General features: G+C 46.1%; 1 protein-coding gene across 2 annotated transcripts; it reads left to right on the forward strand.

Moving 5' to 3' along the window:
* Positions 1-563: 563 nt before the first annotated feature.
* On the forward strand, positions 564-16,051 carry RCN3 (reticulocalbin 3). Of its 2 annotated transcripts, none has more exons than XM_066607191.1 (7): positions 564-676; positions 949-1,180; positions 4,103-4,296; positions 6,607-6,782; positions 7,393-7,453; positions 9,839-10,038; positions 14,960-16,051. In XM_066607191.1, the coding sequence occupies exons 2-7, from the start codon at positions 957-959 to the stop codon at positions 15,065-15,067; spliced, it is 963 nt and encodes a 320-aa protein (XP_066463288.1). In that variant the 5' UTR covers positions 564-676; positions 949-956; the 3' UTR covers positions 15,068-16,051. The 2 variants fall into 2 exon arrangements, with proteins under 2 accessions (XP_066463288.1, XP_066463287.1); XM_066607190.1 differs by lacking the exon at positions 4,103-4,296 and adding an exon at positions 4,346-4,539 and having other exon boundaries at positions 565-676.
* Positions 16,052-16,988: the final 937 nt, after the last annotated feature.

Genomic DNA, 16,988 nt, shown 5'->3' on the forward strand with positions numbered 1-16,988 from the left:
GTGGAGGCGCTCATATGTATGACTCCATTCAAAAGAGATTCGTGATTCTGGCAACGCAAAAATCTCACGCGCTTTTCTCGGTTGTGTGAAAGCCACCATACTGTGTTTTCATGTGGTTGTGCGCCACTATGTAGTGTTACTACTTAGCCGGCTTTTTACCTCATTTCATACAGTCTACATTCATGATCTGAAAAAAATCGCACTTCTCTGCTTTTTGTCTCAACCCGGCACCCGTACTACACGCCTGCCATTGCTTGGCAACGCACGGGAGAGAGACGCTCCGCCCCAGTGCTGCACGTCTACACCCACCTCAGAGCCACGCAAACACGTGGTCCTGACAACGTGGCGAGCACCAGCCAATGAGAAACGTGCGCTCGGTTCAGAACGCATATATTGTATTTCAGCAGGAGTTCAGTAGCGTGCACATCTCCAAAGGGGGGGGTGTACCCAACAACCAATGAGGTCGCTGGAATCGCTCAGCGCTACTGAACTCCTGCTGAAATACAATGTATGCGTCCAGAACCTTCTCTGACCACGCCTTCGTAGGCGTTCTACTGTTCTAATTAGCAAAGGCCCGCCCTTTCCACGCCTACTCTATGCGAGTCTTTTAAAGGGGCCGTGCAGCAGATTCACATAGTCTGCTACCACAGTGGCTGGAGGAGAGAGCATCAGCAAGGTAAAGTTCTGAGTAGCTGAGTATGGGGATAAGGGGGTTTATTACCTAAAATTTATTACATGGCATGATGAAATCTCTGCATCAGACTTTTCAGCTGATTGCAATTCTATACTAGAGGGTGCAGAACTACAACTCCCAGCAGCCTGTGTGACACGTAGAGAACCACTGAATAGAGACCGCTGCCTTAGACTGAACTGGTTCACTTGGAATAAGGTCAGAGGTCGCAGTACTTGGCGCTGATAAACTAGTTATCTAAAACTTTGTTTCTGCAGGCAGAATAATGCGGACTTTTCTCGTACTTCTCCTGCTGGGGGTCTTCGCCTCATGGGTGATCTGCAAACCCACTCAGGAGAAAAAAGGCCGTGTCCAGCACAGCAAGGACCTGAGCGACCACAAGCATGATGACAGCAAGGACTTCCAGTACGACCACGAAGCCTTCCTAGGCAAAGAAGAGGCCAAGACGTTTGATCAGCTCACTCCTGAAGAAAGTCAAGAGCGACTGGGGTAAGAAAGTTGTTTCTAACCCTTTATCGTCCTGGGAGGATGGATCCAAAACTTTTTCCCATCATGCAGGTTGGCACAGGGCGTGATTACATCCCTGGCATCACTAAGCATTTACCATAGACTTGCACAGTGATTGGCATACTTTATGTGACTCTTGCAGTTCTGCATGGAGAACAGCAACGTCATCCTATGTGTGTGTGTGTGGGGGGGGGGGGGTTCTGAATGCTCCCGAAACATGTTGCATATTTAATAATCTGTGATTTGGGATGGTTTTCTCCATGCATTATAGGAACTTGTTACAATTCTCCTTACTTTAACCCCTTAGGTGCGTGGCTAGACCCAGATGGGCACTGCAGGGCATTGTTCAGCTGTCGTCCCCAAACTTCTTGTCCCTTCAGCAGTTGCAAAACTAAAACTTGTGCTACATGCCTTCCTCTGGATTAACATTGGGGGTAACAGGCTGAACTGGATGGATCGGATTTATATACAATGTTGCTATATCAGTCATGAGCCAGGTTATGGCTGCTTTGTGTTAAGGGGGTTCTGCAATCTTATAACTTGCTGACATGTCATTTGCATGTGGCTGCTGTGTGCATCAGTAGGGGGTGGCTGGTACTCTTAACAAAGGGTTAAATAGCAATGCTCCAGATTACCCAAACACAATAGTTTACAATGCATTTACACCAAAATTCAGTTGCAAATCCATTGATAAATCTGCTTTATAGCTGCCCCCTTTACAGCAGATTGGATGGTCTAGCCGTGTGATGCACCGCAATGACCCTTACTACACAATAGGTTTTGCTGCTTTCGGTGGGCTCTGCTAGGTTGACATTGACTTGCAGGAATGCTGCCTTCCAATAGGTGGCGCTGCAAAGCAATTGTTCCATCTTCTCTCTTTTCCTCTACCCTACTGTGATGCTGCAATTAACTTCATGGTCCTGCTCTGAACACATGATTGGGAATTATTGGTTTCACATATAAAAAGCTGCACAGAGGTCAATTAAATAACCTCTAGTTCTGACCCTCCAAAATGGGCAGAAGTTGCAAGATATTGGGGTGCTGAATGCCGGCTTGGTACTGGAAGAAGGATGGATCACCATAGAGTGCAGCTGTAACCTCAACACATCCCAGCCTTCATGGAGGAGGAACAGTGTGCACATCTCCCACCCTACAGAGAGCCTGGAGGGAGGCGGGGGCCGGAACATTCCAGACTGTTAACGTGGCACTATCCAGATTTTTTTTTTCTTCTTCTTCTTTCTTAGGAGGAGGGATAAGAATGGGAAGGAATGGCAAATGTTACTGGGCTCGCCCCTTTAGGGATGCAAAAGATATCTGTGCAGGCAGCACTGCTACGCAATTATTACAGATGTAGCAGAGTTTAACTTGCCTGTGATAACTTTTTATGAGAAGTTGCATTATGACATTCGAAAGTTATTGTTATCAGAACACAAAGTCCTTGTAAAGCAATTGTAATGGGGAACTGCGGCGTAGAAAGCTATCTCAGCGGGTTGAAAATCAAGTTAAACTCTGCTACATCCATACTTTGTATTTATTATATTTTATGTATGTTCTTACACCACAGTCCATAGCATCAATGAAATGTCTTAAAGGAGTATTCCCATCCAGGCCACTGCCCCCCATCTCGCTGGCATTACAGTTCTGTTAATGTATTACTAATCCACCTCAATGTCTGAATGTGGACCAGTTGAGTCAGGGCAGGGTCACGGGCCCCTGGTTCTAGAGATTGCTGTGGGACCCACCTATATCAGATATTTATGGCTTGTGGATATGCAGTAAATGTCTAAGATGGGAATGCCCCTTTAAATCCCTGCTGCTGCTCTCCTATATTACTTGAAATACATGTAATTAGCATATATTAGGAAATTGCTTACAATACAGTTCCATAATATATTAAAGAGGCACCTAAGATGGACCTTCTCTTCAGATCAGCTGTAGTTTGCACCCAGTAGTGTCTATAAAGGTAAATCTGGCTTTTGCACTGTCGGCTGTGTTGCTGAGTGCAGAGTCAGTCCTTGTAAGGACATCAGTGGTGGATTATGATGAGGCTTCGAGGACCGCTGTCACGTTTATAGCCACTTTCAGCAAAGCGAAGGTAGATAAAAGTAAGAACTTTAAAGAGTAACTGCACTTTTTAGAAACTTTTAACATGTCAAAAGTTTTGATCAGTGCGGGCCCCGCTGCTGAGACCTCTGGTTACAACAAGGGGGCTGCAGCGCTCGCCTGAGCATAGTGCCCCTTCAGTCATCTTTGCTGCTTTTCATCTAATAGAGGTCTATAGCGCTTTTCTATAGACCTCTTTGTAGGTTTGGGAGTAGCCGGAAAGCACTGAAGATGGCTGAAGGGTTCTAGCCATCAGCAGGGTCTCAGCAGTTGGACTCCCGCTGATCAAAACTTTTACAACTAACACGATCAGGATGTGATACATATCCATGGCTTACATTGAGTATTCCTATTCTTTGGGCGGCTTGGGTCCAGCACCTCAGTACTGGCAAACCTTGTCCTAAAAGGCCATATTAAACTGGGGTTGTATGAAAATAGAATACTCCTTTAAAGTAGAACTGTATTTTCAAAAAAAAAAAACTTTTGACATGTCAAAGTTTTGATCGGTGAGGGTCCAGGTGCTGAGACCCCCGCTGATCACTGGATTGAAGCAACAGAAGTGCACATCTGAGAAGAGACCATGTTCGGATGTGCGCTTTGGGTGCTTCATTCTAGTGACCAGTGGTGGTTTTGGCGCTTGGACCCCACGGATCAAAACTTTTGATATGTCAAAAGTTTCTTAAATACAGTTCCACTTTTAGCTGCCACTTGGCACATGCCCATCTAATGCTTGCAGTATTACTGACTGGCACAGGAGATGATGCCCGGGTAATAACGTTTGCAGTTTTCGCTTCATTGCAGGAAGATAGTTGATAAGATTGACAGTAATAATGACTCCTATGTCACAGCGCCTGAGCTCTTGGCCTGGATCAACCTTGTGCACAAACGATTTGTCTCAGAAGATGTGGATAAGCAGGTGCTGATGTCCGATAAGAACCACGATGGATCTGTGTCTTGGGAGGAGTACTCCGATCAGATGTATTCCCATCTCATAGGTACAAGCCTTGTCTTGGTTAATTGCTCTTTCCTCTCTTTCATCTGCAGGAAGATAGTAGATAAGATTGACGGGAATAAGGATGGCTTTATTACTGGTGAGGAGCTGAAATATTGGATCACGCACACCCAGAATCGGTACATCTATGAGAACGTGAACAAACACTGGGCAGATTATGATAGCAACAAAGACAATAAGATCTCCTGGGAAGAATACAAGAACACTACTTATGGGTATGCTGCAGGTAAGGGGGTGAGAGCATTGCCTGTCTTCACTATGGAGGGCTTCCGTCAAACTGCCCACTTAAAGATGTTCCTCACCTAAATGTTTTATGGGTAGCATAAACCAGGTTTTAGTCTTCTGAACGCCCCCTACTGGAGAGCTGAAGATGTGAATAATCTGACCGCTTGGTTGCTAGGGATCTCTAATGCTTGGCAACCTGCTTTAAAAACCCTTGGCAGACATGACTCAAAATTAGTTCACCAGAGCTGTCAGCAGAGACTGGCAGAAGCCATAAGGTATAAGTCATGCCAGGGCATGCCGCTTGCCAGCCTGCACTATTAATCAGATTTTCCCAAATCGATTTAGGTGGAAAAGCCCTTCTTAGCTTGTAATAAATTAGCCAGCCTTGGTTGAGATGCTGTTAAAACGACATTGGGAAACCTGCAGGAGTTTGTGCTGTAGTTTTCCATGTGGTTGCAGTTTTTACTGGTGAAAACTGCAGCAAAAGTACATGCAGTTTTCCAATGTGATTTTAATTGCACGGCAGCCATGGGAATACACCCATAGGGTGCATTCAGACGACCGTATATCGGCTGTGTTTTCATGCCTAGACGATACATGGCGTCTCGCTCTGCAGGGGGAGGAGGCTGGAAGAGCCGGGAGCAGTACTCTGAGCTCCCACCCCATCTCTGCCTCCTCTCCACCCCCCTCCACTATTTTAAATTAAGAGAGGCGAGATGGGGCGGAGCTAATCCCCAAAAGTTAGCCCTGCCCCGTTCCGCCTCCTCTCATTGCAAATAGTGCGGAGGGGTGGAGAGGGGGCGGGAGCTTAGAGCACTGCTCCCGGCTCTTCCAGCCTCCTCCCCCTGCAGAGAGAGACGCCGTATATCGGCTGGGCGTGAAAACCGAGCCGATATACGTTCGTGTGAATGCGCCCTAAGAAGAAGGCTAATTTGCATGATGTGCATAAATTTTTCTGCTAATGGCTTATTAGCTTTGATAACATGCATGACTATCACATGCTGCCTATACCTGCCCCTCCGCTTCAAATAAATCAGTATGACTATATCCCTACCATAGCAAGTATACATTAAGGATAATTTCACACGGGCGACAGCAATATTGGGCCGTAAGTCACAGCCTGATATGGCGCTCGCCATCATGTGAATTTCCTGTGGATGTCAAAACTCTGATGGATTTTGACATCCACGGGGAATGGATGTTTTCAATGGGGAAACCTCGCCATCGGCCCCAATGAAAGCAATGGGTGATGTGATGCAAGAGCACGCACAAGATGCAACATGCCGCGATTTTGTTTCCTGCATCACAGAGCACAAATCTTGCAAAATTTTCTCGCCTGCGTAAAGGCGGTCTCCTTTATATGCTGCAGAGATTGCTCTCTTCCATTTCTTTGTGTCCCACCATTATGAGTTATTTTAGGATAACATTCTCATGTAAGCAGGCAAAGATGTGGATATTTGATCCCAGTACTGGGTAAGCACATATTACATGCCCCATCTAAGAACCTACAACCCATAAGACCTGCACAACCGTACATCCATATTTAGCTCTTAGGCGTGCACATTGACTTTTTTTGGCTGGCTTGGGTGCAGTTTGGGTGGAAATGCTTGCTCCTGGCAGGATTATGCTTTCATTCTCTTACCATGCATGTTGTAGGGGCTGAATAGCGGAGTTCAGAATAAAGATGTTCTGGAAATACAAATGGATATTTTTAAGAAATGCTTGCTGCAAATCCGTGTATAACTAGTGCGCAACCTGCGGGACATGCAAAGGGATTCGGAGAGAACTCCATTCATACCCGCTCCTTCAAGCTCTGTAGTGAGCATAATGTGTATTGTTTGTGCTTGGTGATTTAATAATACCATCATATCGGGCACGGGCGCTGCGAGGGTCATCTACCGGCACGGGCGCTGCGAGGGTCATCTACCGGCACGGGCGCTGCGAGGGTCATCTACCGGCACGGGCGCTGCAAGGGTCATCTACCGGCACGGGCGCTGCAAGGGTCATGGTGTGACGCATTAATGTGAAGTCAGCTGATCAAAAATAATGGCAGTCTTTCGTTTCTCAGGAGAAGACCAATTTTATGATGTTCCTGATAAAGAAAGATACAGGAAGATGATGAAACGAGATGAGAGAAGATTCAAGCAAGCAGACAAAGATGGTGATCTGATCGCCACCAGGGATGAGTTCACAGCATTTCTGCACCCCGAAGAGTTTGACTATATGAAAGACATGGTGGTCACGGTGAGCATTTTTTTTTTTTCATGTGACGGTAGGTTGCTGAAATAGTGATTGTTTAAAAAAAAATGTAGTTTTGCTTTTAAGAGCAGATCAATGCATGTCTGAAGTATAACTGCTCAGCATTAACTATATCTACAGTTTATTCCAGTTAGTCCCACAGGATTCCAGGATGCACTAGCCTACTATTAGTAATTCTCACCTTAGCAAGAATGAGCGAATGTTGTGGGCATGCTTTGTGACCTGTATAGAGGTCTTTGTGCAGGAAGGGGGAGGAGGTGAACTGTGATCATCACTTATTGTGAACAGTGAATCCTGCGTTCTCTATATATAGGTGTTACTTCTCATTATAATCTTGCCTGTTATTAGATAACTATTGAAGTCCTCTCTACACAACAGGAAGTGTCAGACTATTATGAAGCTCAGTGGCCAGAGTGAAAACTGCAGGATTTTTCCTTTTTGATATACAGCCGTACCTCTACTTTCGATACCTTCTTCTTTCGCTGGTTTCCAGTTTCGCCAATTGGACCAAACAACCAAGTCTGAGAATGGTTGAATTGTGTGGATATGTTTTTTTCACCTGTATTTTTAATATTCGTCTCATTGGATTTTACAGGAAACCATAGAGGACATGGATAGAAATGGCGATGGCTCAGTGGATGTCAATGAATATATTGGTACGTTAGCCTGATTAAAACAATATATTTTCTGTAAATGGTAAAGTGCCACTTCATATATCTGATTAAGGGCTCTTTCCCATGAGCGTATATCAGACGTCAGTTTTCACAGCTGGCCGATATATGCTGTGATCTGATGCATTGGATTCCAGTGCATCAGATCACATGGCCGTATTCCTGAGACGACTACATGACCATATTCCTATATTCCAATATAGCGCCGGGCGTTTTTATGTCTGGCCCAAAAGATAGTCCTGGAACTATCTTTTGGGCCAAAATACGGTAGAGGTGGGAGGCTGCTAAACTCCCTCCCTCTGCTCTCCTCCCTCCGTGCAGGCTCACCTCTGCTCTCCTCCCCGCTTGTTCTTTGCAATAAGAGGGTGCAGGACGGGGCGGAGCTAAGCACCGCCTCGTTCTGCCCCCTACCATTGCTGGCTGCGGACAAGGGGCAGGTTGTGGGTGAAGCTAAGCTCCCTGCCCCTTGTCCAAAGCCATCAATGGGAGGAGGCGGGACGGGCTAGCGCAGTGATGGGCAACATTTTGAGCTCGGTGTGTTAAAATTCGCCAAAAAACCGAGCATAACTCGGTGGTGTGTCACTATGAGAAAAAAATCCATAAATTTGCGATATTTATAGTTTAAATAACAAATATGTATAATTGTAATGTATAACTGTATTTAATAAACCCAAAGCACCCATAGCACAGGCTCTCGCCTCTCCCAGCCTCCCCCTCACTTATCTCAGTAATGACGAGCCCCCCTCAGTGACAGCGCACCCCACAGCAGCCCCCAGCAGCGACAGTGCACCCCACAGAGGCCCCCAGTGTTACTTGCCTCCCACAGAGGCCCCCAGCATTATCTGCCCCCCACAGAGGCCCCCAGCATTATCTGCCCCTCACAGAGGCCCCCAGCGGTGACTGCCCCCCCCCCCCCCACAGCGGACCCCCAGCGGTGACTGCCCCCCCACAGCGGACCCCCAGCGGTGACTGCCCCCCCACAGCGGAACCCCAGCGGTGACTGCCCCCCCCCCACAGCGGACCCCCAGCGGTGACTGCCCCCTCACAGCGGAACCCCAGCGGTGACTGCCCCCCCCCCCCCCCCCCCCACAGCGGACCCCCAGCGGTGACTGCCCCCTCACAGCGGACCCCCAGCGGTGACTGCCTTCCCCCGACCCATGTACTTACCTTGTGGATGCTTGGATGCCCCCCTCCTCCTGTACCCTGCGCCCTCCAGCAGCGATAATCTCCGTCGCACACTGTGACGTCAGTGTGTTGCAGGACGCCTTCTCCCCCGGACGCTCCCGCGGAACCAACAGGTAGGAGACGTCGGGGGACGGGGGGGGCAGGATCCTGGCTGCACACTGACAACACAGTGTGCGCCGGGATCAGCGCTGGTTAGTAGTGCTGGTTAATGAATATCAGCAGGGGAGCACCCCACAGAGGCCGCCAGCGTTACTTGCCCCCCACAGAGGCCGCCAGCGTTACTTGCCCCCCACAGAGGCCCCCAGCGTTACTTGCCCCCGCACAGAGGCCCCCAGCATTATCTGCCCCGCACAGAGGCCCCCAGCATTATCTGCCCCCCACAGCGGCCCCCCAGCGGTGACTGCCCCCTCACAGAGGCCCCCAGCGGTGACTGCCCCCCCACAGCGGACCCCCAGCGGTGACTAGCGGACCCCCAGCGGTGACTGCCCCCCCACAGCGGACCCCCAGCGGTGACTGCCCCCCCACAGCGGACCCCCAGCGGTGACTGCCCCCCTCACAGAGGCCCCTCAGCGGTGACTGCCCCCCTCACAGAGGCCCCTCAGCGGTGACTGCCCCCTCACAGCGGACCTCCAGCGGTGACTGCCCCCTCACAGCGGACCCCCAGCGATGACTGCCCCCCCCACACACACACACAGACACACACACAACGGACCTCCAGCGGTGACTGCCCCCTCACAGCGGACCCCCAGCGGTGACTGCTCCCTCACAGCGGATTGAAGAGGGGAGGGGGGAAACATGAAGAAAAGTTCTTGTCACCCCTACCCTGGGTGAGGGTAAGACAGGGAAATTAGATCTTCTATACTGTCTGAAAATGACAGCTGTAAATTCAGTATTCCCAACCCCATTTCATGCGGCTTTTAGCACCGGTTCTGGAAGAATCATGGCTTTAAAAGCACACCAAAAGCAAGTCAATAGCCGTGATGGAACCAAAGCTACAGCTGTTTCAAGTAGAACAAGGTCTGTTTGTCCTAAACCGTAATGTCGTTTTCATACAGAATGAACCAAACTCGGCCTAAACTGCTGGAGGTTAATACATGGTCACCTGGCTGGCCTTAATTGAAAAAAGGGTGTTTATGTTAAAAGGGAATATTTGTTACATAATTAGTCATTGTTTGTACCTCTTAGCTGACATGTACACACCTGAAACTGATGAACCAGAGCCTGAATGGGTTAAAACTGAGCGTCAACAGTTCAAAGAACATCGTGACTTGAATAAGGATGGCAAGTTGGACCGGTCTGAGATCAGCCACTGGATCCATCCACATGACTATGACCACTCAGAGTTGGAGGCCAAACATCTTATCTACGAGTCTGACAAAGACAAGGTAAGAGGAGCGCTGAAAATTACAGCCGATATTGGAACAGGGCTTATGACAACGCAAAAAAAACCTTTGTAAGGCACCCTCACAAGGGTGTATTTGTGCATTCATAATTTGCAGTGGCAATACATAGAATAGAACCTGTTGATTTAATTGGCTTCGTTCACACGTGCATATTATACCTGCACATCTCGTTCATGGAAAAAAAAATCAGCGTGCTCTATTTTCCTGCACATTTGCGCACCCAAAGTCCACAAAGAAGTCAATAAGGATGCACAAAATACACTAGGCAATGACTCGAAGAAAAGGTTTGCTATGGTGTTAGCCTGTAGAGCAATGTGTGATTGCTCTCAGTGAGAGAAACTAAGTAATCTTGTAGATATGATATCTTTCAATGGCTAACAAAAATACATGATGTTACAGCAAGCTTTCTGGGATATCTCGTCCCCTTCATCAGGCTATTGAATGAAACTCGTTCGGATGGCACTTAATTATAACATACTGATGAAGAGGGGAGCAGAACACACTCCTCTTGGTCTACATAAATGTTCACACACAGAAATTTGAGACTGTTTTGCACTCAAAACCTAAAACAACAGACAAACAGAGCTGAGGCATAAATCGTAAATCAGTCCACTGAGCTCAGGACAGTTTTATGAGGTCTTATCTCTCCTTCAACCTGCACATGGAAGGAGATGCAGCAACACCTATTGGATGGCAATATTATTCGAAGTCAAGTTCTGAATTTTTATAAGGTTTTAAGGAAAGAAAACTTTTTTTGAAGAAATTAAAAATAAAAAAATTATAATTGGGAAGAGGACACCTGTCTTGACCTCTTTCAGACCTTTCATATTCTCCGCTTATGCAAGAATCCTGGGCTGAGGTTCATTCCATTCTTGAGGGAATCAAACATGGCCATAAATTTGTGCTCCCAAATTCTTCTGTGATGCTGTGAAGTTGCCCTTCAGTATAATAACTCTCATCTGCTCTATGCTATGTCCCTGACCACAAAAATGTTTTGCCACAGGTAGTTCAGTCTTTCCCTCTGTAATTGAGTGGCGATAGCAGAAAAAAGGACACATCTGGAACTCGTTAGACTAATTAGCTATTTCAGTCGGTGCATTTTTTTTTTTGCACATGCAAGGCATGTTCATTTGCACGTGGAAAACAAAGTACAGTAAAGTACACCGATGCACGCGCAAAATATCATCATTTATTCTGCAAATACACATACGCTCGTATGAACGGGCCTAATAGAAGTTCCTGTGAATGTGGAAATTCTGGGGTGTCCTCATAGTAAGCAGGCTGAGCATGACACTGCTACCACCAGCCTGTGCTGAGGCTTGTAGATCACCTGTGTATTATATAAATGGCCATCCCTTAACCCATTTAGGACCAGCCACTGTATATATACGGCGGCTGGTCCTGGGCTTAGAGGACCGCCGATAGTAAAAATACAGCGGTGCTCTAAGCCTCCTGCCTCTGCAATCAGTCAGAGACAGGAACGGGTTATCAGCTGTTAGTGACAGCTGACAACCTGGAGCAGAAGGCAGGAGGGGTTTTTAACCCTTCCTGCCTTCTGCTTCCCCGATATCCAGTGCTCAATGAGCACTGTATGGGGAAACTGAGAGTAACATGTACTTTCAGTACGGGAGCCTCGGGGGGGGTCATCTGACCTCCCGGGATTCCCTGCTACTGCAGAGCTGGAGGGTCAGACTTAGACCCTGGCAGCTCTGCAGGTGACTAAAGTCACTAGAGGGGTTGCTTTCCCCTATAATTAGGGCTCCTATGGACGCCCCAACTATAGTGGGAAAGTGTCAAATAAAGTGAATGTCCCCCAGAGGTCTTACATGACGTCATGGGGGACACAGATAGTAAAAAACACAATTACATACATCAGTAATATAAAATAACACAATAAAACAACAATACATACATAAGAAAGAGAATAACACAAAGCAGACGCCAACAAAAACCGTCACCGTATGCGCCCTGTAAACCAAAACCATACATACTATTGATCAAAATGTCCGAAACAAACAGAGGAACCCATTCCTATACTTTATTTTAGTGTAAATATAAAAATAATTTTTTTTTAAACTATAAATGTTTAAAAAAACTTTTTTTAGCATTTTACCCCCAATAAAACTAAAAAACGGAAAAAGTCAGTGAAAAAGATATTAAAAAAATAGTCTTATATGTCACGGAAAAAAAACGCAGCAAAAATTATTTTGGTAGCTAAAGGAAAAAAAATGGAGCAGTAAAACCGCCACATGGGTAAAATCCCTAAAAAGTGTCTGGTTCTTAAGGTACAAAACAACCTGGTCCTTAAGGGGTTAATATAATGAAGTACAAATGGGCTCATTAGAGGGGCATCACCCATATATCACTTGGGCTTGGTGCAGGTTCACTGGATCATTGCAGCCTAATGTTCCCCATGAGACATCACCTGGCAGTAGAGTTCCAAGTTCCTCAGCTTTGCTAAGTAGCAGGGGGGTGACACTGATACAAAGTCAGTAATTGATGCGCTAATTGCTGTCACTTCTGTGTACACAGGGTGATGGGGTTTATTGCATTTCCCTTTTTGTGTACTTCAGTAATGGGCTGACGCTGGGTCCTGCTGAGTGCAAAGTGTTTCCTGCTCCTATGGAGCATGCAGTGCTGGTCACCTGTCCTGCCATAAAGGTTTACACAGCTGTCGGTACATAGGGCAAATCTGCCTTGTGACAAAACATCAAGTTTAACTCTTTAAGGATGCAGCCTAGTTTGGTACTTAAGGACGCAACTATTTTTTTGATTTTCATCTCCGCTCTTGAAAAGCTATAATTTTTATTTTCCGATTGACACCGCCGTATAGCAGGGCTGGTTTGTTGTGTGCTGAGCTGTAGTTTTTATCTGCACCATTTTGGTATCGCTTACTTTTTTTTGAGCGAACAGGATGATAGAAGACATCAATTTTGGACTTTACTATGCGGTATACGTGATAGGTTAACTTTTTTCTGCAGGTCGATGTAATTATAACACCAAAACACACTAACTCTATGTAATTCATTTTTTCCACTTTTGTACAATAAAGACTTTTTCTTTTGAAAAATGTATCTTTGCCATCACTGCATTCAGAGACGTAGCATTTTTATTTTTCTATGAGCAGAGCTGTGTAAGGGCTTATTCTGACGTGCATATATCGGCGGGGTTTTCACGCCCGGCCGATATATGCTGTCTCTCTCTCTGCAGGGGGAGGGGGTGGGCCGGGCTGGGAGCAGTGCACTGAGCTCCCACCCCCTCTCCCCTATTTGCAATGGGAGGGGTGGAGTGGAACTTGGCTCCACCCTGTCCCGCCCCTTCTATTGCAAACAGTGGAGAGGGGGCGGGAGCTCAGTGCACTGCTCCCAGCCCGGCCCACCCCCTCCCCCTGCAGAGAGAGAGACAGCGTATATCGGCCGGGCTGGGAGCAGTGCACTGAGCTCCCACCCCCTCTCCCCTATTTGCAATGGGAGGGGTGGAGTGGAACTTGGCTCCACCCTGTCCCACCCCTTCTATTGCAAACAGTGGAGAGGGGGCGGGAGCTCAGTGCACTGCTCCCAGCCCGGCCCACCCCCTCCCCCTGCAGAGAGAGAGACAGCGTATATCGGCCGGGCGTGAAAATCCGGCTGATATACTCGCGTCGGAATAAGCCCTAAGGTCTATTTTTTTTGTGTGACCAGCTGCAGTTTTTATTGGTGCCATTTTTAGGGTGCATATGACTCTTTGGGTCACTTATTGCATTTTTGGGAGGCAAAATGAACAATAAGCATTTTGGCACTTTTTTTTTTTTTGTAATCCAATGTTTGCAATGCACCATAATAATTGTACGAGTTGTTACATATGCAGAGATACCTGGCATGTATTTTTATTTATTTATTTTGTAAAAAGGGTTTTTAATATCTTTATTAGTTTTGATAATTTAACTTTGTTTATTTATTTAGCCTTTTTTCTTTGTCCCTGTAGGGAGCTTGAAATCCTACTTAAATAATACAGTGCAATACTCCTGTGCTGCAGTGTATTTTTTTTCTTATATTTGAAAATCACAAGTCATGCTGAAATCAAGAACATTGGCAGGTGGTCAGTTAGCATGGCAATTCATCAGCCCTCCACGCTTGGCTAGCCTATGACATTAAATAGGGAGCTCGCTGTCTCTGTTAATCGCTTACATGCCATGATCAACATTGATAGCAGCATGTAAAGGGTTAACAGCAGGAGTCAGAGAGAATTCTTATTCCCAGCTGTTAGTTGCCAACGTCTCCTACTGCGGATGGTACTGGCTCATTTCTATACATATTCCCTCCAATGAGACACATGTAGGTGATAGGGGAGGAAGGGATTAAGAATAACAATATGGAGTGCATTGCTAAACTATAGGTTGATGTAATAGTCCCCAACTGACTGTGTATTTGCCTGTACCTTTTACAAGGGGCCAAAAAAAACCAAAAAAACAACAATGGCTTGACTTCTCATATACAAATATTTGCTATGCATTTTATGGTGTATTCACGTCATGTATATGTGAAGATTTACACTCACTTTTGTGGGCCTAAAACAAACAGCTGTAAGGATCTTGGTTCAGCTGACACTCACCAGGAGAATTTCTTCTGAGTTAGGCACCCATGATCAGCAATTCTGGGACATCTTTAATACTTGCTGTATTGCACACTAGCCCCTTTAAAGGCACACTCCAGATAATGCTGAATACGGGGTGTGATGGATGATGCAGGGATTCAAAGAATGCTGTGTGTGCACTCCATCCTCTCCACCCTGTAGTAGTGTTAGGCAGTGTCCCTTTAAGAAAAATGCTATAGGCTACTGCCACTAGTGGCCAAAAAGTTAGAATACAGCAGCTTTTGTACATAGAGATGTATGTATAATTTACAGAGACTTTATTCTTCTTCAGGATGATAAGCTGACAAAGAAGGAAATCCTGGATAATTGGAACATGTTTGTGGGCAGTCAAGCAACGAACTACGGAGAAGACTTAACAAGGCGGCATGATGAATTTTAACAGTCTTTTTGCTCCTGAACGAGCGTATAACACCCCAGCACATTGTTGGTTACTTACAGATTGGATTCCAACTGCAGCAATGGGGAGGGGGGGGCGAGGAACTGGAGAGAGTAAAGCTGTGTATATTTCTACTAAAGACTTCTCTTGTGCTCAGGAAATATGACTGCTGCCGTCTGGGGGCATCATGTATGTGGTGACTAGATGGAAATTACGCTATCTGTGCCCTCTGTTGTAGTCATTTAGGCAGATTTATGAAAACTATCCAAGGGTGGCTTCACACACACACCATTTGATGCAGATTTTCTCATGGATTTTGGCACGGCTCTGCTGCAAACTTCACCCATTTAACTGAATATAAAGTGAAAAGGGTGAAATCTGCATCAAATGTTGCAGAGGGTTTTTTTCACTACTGCAGCAAATCCACTGTGTGAATGCATCCTTAGAAAACCTGTTACTCATAGCAATCAATCACAGTTACGAAGATAGTTATTCTGCCTCAATTATCTGTCCACTGATTGCCGATACTATTCCCACACCCCCATTTAAAATAGGAAGCCCAGAACTCAGGGGTTCACACTATCCAGCAAAGCAGTGAAAGGTCTGCAAACTGCTGTGTGATTGTGAATGGAGACAATGATTGGTTGCCATAACCATCACATCTTTTCTAACATCTCCTTGTAAGCTGTAGTCTGGCAAAGCTCAAATTCCACAGCTCGCACACAATGAGCCCAGGTACTGGAATATACCCATGCAAGATGCCCTGTAGAATGGAAGTGCAGTCAAGATCTAATGGATCCTCCTGCTCATTGCTTACATCACGATTTTCTTTTTTTTTTGTGTCCCCTAAAACATTTCACTTACATGTGACCCAATCTCTTCTAGAATATTTCTTTGTACACCTATTGAGCCATTTGAACAATGTGTTTTTTACTGTCCACAATTAATTTTTTTATCAACAATCCAATAATAAATTTTGGAATTCTTTGTGACTGTTAATTAAATTAACAGGGATTCTGTGGATACTATTCTTAAGCTTCTTTCACACGAGAGCATATGGGCCGTTCATCTTCACAGCCGGCCGACATACGCTACATTGTTAGTAAAAGATTTGATGAACGGGCGCACAAATCAAGCATTTGTGTGCCCCTTCATATGGCCTGGTGAGCCCGGCGCAAATGCGCCAAGCTCACAAGGGCATCGCGCACTCTCCCTCCCCATCGCAGGCTCACCTCTCTTCCTCGTTCTGTGCAATCGGAGAAGGCAGAAGTGGAGCTAAGTGGCGGTCCGCCCCCTCCCATTGATGGCTATGGGGAAAGGGCGAGCACTTCGCTTGATTGATTTGGCCAGCGTTGACTGCCTCATTTCCCTTGTGATGCTACAGGTAAACTGAACTCTTAGATCTTTATTCCCCCTGATATTAGAAACAGGAACCAAAGCCTCCAAATACCAGCAAAGAGAATGCTACTTCGACCCCTCCTTAGCTGATGATAAACTATGGGCATGTTACAGGTACACAGGAATAAAATGTAACAAAGAGACAAGCAAAGGTTTTGTTGTTTCATTACTCAAAACCAAAGTGAAAATTTAGTGCATTGTCATGACCCAAAGACTCATGTATTTACCCTTGATGGGGGAGATAAAACATTTAAGTGGCCATCTTGGTATGTACATAAAGCTTGCAGAGTGCAGCAGTAGTCTAAGACACTACACATGAGCAGCGCTGGCCAATCAGAGCAGCATGTCGTGGCTTGGACTACAACGCAGTGCGCATCAAGGAGTCACGAGCATTAAGCCCATCTTGGTTTGTCCCTTGCCAGAAGGTTGCTTTAATCAGAATAGTGGCAGAGCCTAAAGAATTGTAGGATTTAAAGAAATGAATCATGTGGATGTGACCAATGCGTCTGGTCTGCACAGATGAATT

The sequence above is a fragment of the Eleutherodactylus coqui genome, chromosome 6 (genome assembly GCF_035609145.1).
Source record: "Eleutherodactylus coqui strain aEleCoq1 chromosome 6, aEleCoq1.hap1, whole genome shotgun sequence".
Taxonomy (NCBI): Eukaryota; Metazoa; Chordata; class Amphibia; order Anura; family Eleutherodactylidae; genus Eleutherodactylus; species Eleutherodactylus coqui.